We start from the raw sequence: 4,495 nt of genomic DNA on the forward strand, positions 1-4,495 counted from the left end.
TTGGCCTTGGGGATGTGCCCTGGGCCAGCTGCAGCTCCATCGCTGTGGCTCCTTTCCTCCCAGCACCATCTTTGGCCTCCCGCTGGCCCCGTTCCCCTCCATGCACTGTGGATGTGCTAGGGCTGTTCCTCAGCACTTCTGTCCTCACATTTGCCTTCAGGTGACATGTCTCAGCCCAATGCAGCAGCATCAAGGCAACGCAACATTCCACCAGCTCTCATGTGCATGCCCAGCCTACTGCAGCCTCCGTGGTGCAAAAGTGAGCTGGATCCCGCCAACAGTGTCCGCCAACAGCCGGAGAGCAGCTGCATGGCACGGCGGTGCCACTGGATCGCACGGTGTTACCTCCTCAAATGGTCATGGTAGCGCCCAGCCTCAGCAGCAGCAGCAAGCGCCCGCTGGCGTCCGGTGGGGAGCATTAAGCAGGGTGATGAGCCCTGCAGGAAGCAAGAGGCTGTTTTTCTTGGGTGCGTATAACCACAAAGGAGCTGCTCGAGGCACACTGTGCCATGAAGGATCCCCCAGGTGCTGGCTTCTAGCCAAGCAGCACTAGAAGAAACAGCAAAGCGAGCCCAGCAACAGACCACAACCCACCCCCAGGACATGACAGCTGGCATCAGACAAGGCTGGGTGTCGCGCTCACTTTTCCTCCACACTCTTGCCAAAAAGCAGCCAACACCACTGGGCATCGCGTGTGGCGTTACTGACGTTCTGCTTGGGACACAGAGGCAATGACTGCCCAGCCGTGGGGCTGAAGGGGCCTCTCTGCTCTCCAGTGAATCTCCGCGGGGCTGGGAGCCTCGCTGCAGCCCAGAGCCTGCACCCCAGCAGCAGGAGCACGCTTTCACCCAAGACTGAGCGCGGAGCCCAGTGTGTCACAATGCAAACGCCACCGTCCCACTCCCACGGGCATTTCTACGTCTGTAGTGATGCTCCTGCATCCGTTGCTAATCCATTATTCAGAGGGTGCCAGACCAAGCAGCGGCAGCCACTCCCAGCCCTGCAGTGTTTGAGGATGGCAGCATTTCCCCAGGGAACGTGCAGCACCCACCGCGCAGCCAGGAGGGCTTCACCAGCCAAGAGCGCACAGCTTGATCCTGCTTATAAAGGGGGGCAGGGAGGTGTGACGTTTGCTCAGGACCCCCCAGAAGGGCAGAACTCTGCCTGTTTTGGGGCAGACAGGAGGCCGGGAGGGAGCCTGGGACATGGACACCCGGGGCATGCGCTGACACCACCTCAGCCCTGGCTGATGTCACAGTTCCCTCTGCAACATCACAAATTGTTGGGTATTCTGCCCAAGCCTGCTCAGTGGGAAGCCAAGCTCCCTTTCCCAAGGAGGGCTGTGCAGGAGGCCACAGGCAGGTGGGATGGGATCTTCCCAGGATGAGGACTCTCTGGGGACAGGGACTTGCTCCCCAATATCTTCCCTGCATGAATGCCACCAGGATGAGCTGGGGCTGAGGTCTGTAAGCAGCTTCTCTTCCACCACCATCAGCTCCTTCTTGAGTGAGGACCTGGGGCTGAGAAAAGGACCAGTCGTGATCGATATGGGCACAAGGAGCTGCAGAGCAGGATTTTCTGGACATCAGACACCCAGTGCCGAAATCAGCACCCTGGTGAGCCACACCACGGTGTGGTCCGAGGGCCTGGAAGAAACCAGATCTGAGGCTTTTACTGGGGAGGAAGCCTTGCTTTACCCAGACACTGAAATCATTGAGGTGATGCAGAATGGCATCATCATCAACTGGGAGGCAGCTGAAACCCTGTGGCAGCACATGTTCGAGCACAAGCTTGGGGTGCCCCCTGAGGAGCACGCGCTGCTCATCACGGAGCCCCCACTCAGCCCCACCCGTGGACGGGAAAACGTGGCAGAGGTGGCCTTTGAGTCACTGGGCTCCCCTGGCATCTTCATGGCCCCTCAGCCCATCCTTTCCACCTATGCCCATGGCAGAACCAGCGCCTTGGTGGTGGACATCGGCCACGTCGTCGCCCACGCTGTGCCAGTCCACGATGGGAACTGCTTGGCTTATGCCACCAAGAGGACGGACGTGGCAGGGTCATGCCTCACCTGGTACCTGACAATGCTTCTGGGGGACATGGAGCACACTCTTGGCGATTGGATGTCCCCCGTGGTGGAAGACGTCAAGCATACATGCTGCTATGTCGCTTTCGACCCCGGTAATGAGTGCCTCCTCCCACCCACCAGCTGCACTCTGGATTTTACCCTGCCCGATGGCCAGACCATCAGCCTCGGCAAGGAGAGGTTTCAGTGCCCAGAGGTGCTCTTCAACCCCCTACCGACTTGGGGGGATTCCTACATGGGCATCCACGAGATGGCCCAGAGAAGCCTCGACCTGCTTCCGGAGGACATCAGGTCAGTGATGCACAGAAACATCCTCCTGTGTGGAGGGTCCTCGCTGTTTGAGGGGCTGCCGAGGAGGCTTGGCAGTGAGCTGGCTCAGTGCCTACCCCCCGGCACTGAGGTGGAGGTGGTGGCTGTGCCGGGACGGAGGCACGCAGCCTGGATGGGGGGCTCTGTCCTTGCCTCCCTCACGAACTTCCAGTCGTGCTGGATCCGCAGGGACGAGTACTACGAAGAGGGGCCATGCATCGTCCACCAGAAGTGCTTCTGAGGCAATGCCCCACGCCGGGCAATGAGCATTTGCTTGATTTTCTCACTGCTACAGGCCATGCAGCAGGAAACAGTAATAAAATATTTTATTCTATTAAGAACCATCATCTCCCCAGCCTTGCAGAGTAACCAGCTGAGGGGATTTGGTAAATTCCAGACATGGGGATGAGGCAGCAGTGCTCCCCGTGTACACATCACCCACCATGGAGAAAGAAGGAGCCCCAAGGCCAGCAGGGGACAAGGCTCGGAGGTGGCACCAAACCTGCCCTGAGCCACCTGGTCCCTCATCCCCATCCATACCTGCTGCCTCACTCCTCCATCCTCGTCCCCACAACTTGCCGGACACTGACTCCTTGTGCAGCACCAAGGTGTCATTGCCACCCCCAGCAGGGATGGATGGGTCCGGGGGCATCCCACAGCAGCTCAGGATCCTCTGCTCCCAGAGCTTCACGCTGTGGTTTGCACAAGAGCTGCTCCCTTGGGGCTGCAGTCCCTGCACCCAGTAAAGGTCTTCTGCTCCCCATGCAACCCCACAGTGCATCCAGCCTTTGTGATCACTTCAACAGCAGAAAGCTGGCCATGAACACCTATATTCGTGCAAAAAACAGGCTCTCAGAGCAGCCTGACACAGCACAAATCAAGCCTGTGGAGAAAAAGCAAAGCCAAAACCCACGGCACCATGAACCCCCTCCCCTCCAGACACCTGAAGGGTTTTCCTACTTGGACCAGGCAGCTGGGAAAGGGACCGTCAGGTGCTGCTGGATGGGGAGGGAGGGAGCTGGATTCCTGTGCCCTCTGTGCCCTCTCCTGAGGGGAGACCCCCATCCCCTCCCATTGGGTTTTGTAGGCGGAGGGTTACAACCTGCAGTCACAGATGCCCTGCTGCCCTCCCAGCCCTCAGGGCTCCATTGCCACCAGCTGGGAGCCGGGAGCTGCCCCAGGAACTGCTCAGGGGTGGGAGATGCTGAGCTCCCCACAGCTGCAAGGGTGAGAGCTCCCTGTCTGCTGCGGGACATGGGGGACCTGTGCCCACATCCTGTCACCCGCTTCAGCCCTCATCCTTCTTTCAGCCCCGAGATGTCTCTGTGCCATGAGGACCCCTTATTTACTGCACTCTGGTGGGCAGAGTTAAGGTACTGCAGCGTGTTTAATCAGTGCCCATGAATGGCAATGTGGTAAATTTAATTTCCTTTTAACAGAGCAGAGTTGTCTGCCCCCTTTCCAGTTCCACAAGCATGCATGGGCTACAGCAGCATCGTCCCACCCCGTAGCTGCCACCTGTGAACACCAACACTGCAGAGAGGAGCAGGAGCCACGGAAAATATCACCAACCATGTTAAGCTCAGCACCACGTCCTCCTTCAGATGGCCCCCAAGAGAAATCATGCCAAATTTACCAAAATGTCATGAAACTCCCCCTGAACTATGGAAGCTGTTGTAGGATTTGGTGCCAGCTTTTCAGCTGGTGGCAGTTTTATTGTGCCCCAGGGACAGACCCAACCTGATCTCATCATTACAGTGCTGCTTTTGGGGCTGCCTGGGGTCTGCATTGGGCCACGGGATAGGGTGAGAGGGATGTGGGAGGCTGCAGGAGGGATGTTACGGGAGTGCTGCAATAATGCAGGAGGGATGCTGCAGGGATGAGGGAAGGAGCAGGAGGGAGGCCACAGGGATGCTGCAGGGAGGTCAAAGGGATACCACAGGGGGGATGCTGCATGGAAGCAGGAGGGGTGCCAGAGGGATGCTGCATGGAAGCAGGAGGGGTGCCAGAAGGATGCTGCAGAGACATGGGGGATGCTGCAGGAGGCATGTTGCAGGACACTTTCCCACGGCTCTCTGACAAGCAAAGAGTGTCTGGCTCTCA

General features: G+C 58.5%; 1 protein-coding gene across 1 annotated transcript; it reads left to right on the forward strand.

Annotated features, from left to right (window-relative positions):
- The first annotated feature begins 359 nt into the window (after positions 1-359).
- Positions 360-2,633, forward strand: LOC126913582 (actin-like protein 9). The gene is made up of 2 exons (XM_050715695.1): positions 360-408; positions 1,336-2,633. The coding sequence occupies exons 1-2, from the start codon at positions 360-362 to the stop codon at positions 2,631-2,633; spliced, it is 1,347 nt and encodes a 448-aa protein (XP_050571652.1).
- Positions 2,634-4,495: the final 1,862 nt, after the last annotated feature.

The sequence above is a fragment of the Cygnus atratus genome, chromosome 26, assembly GCF_013377495.2.
Source record: "Cygnus atratus isolate AKBS03 ecotype Queensland, Australia chromosome 26, CAtr_DNAZoo_HiC_assembly, whole genome shotgun sequence".
Lineage (NCBI taxonomy): Eukaryota > Metazoa > Chordata > Aves > Anseriformes > Anatidae > Cygnus > Cygnus atratus.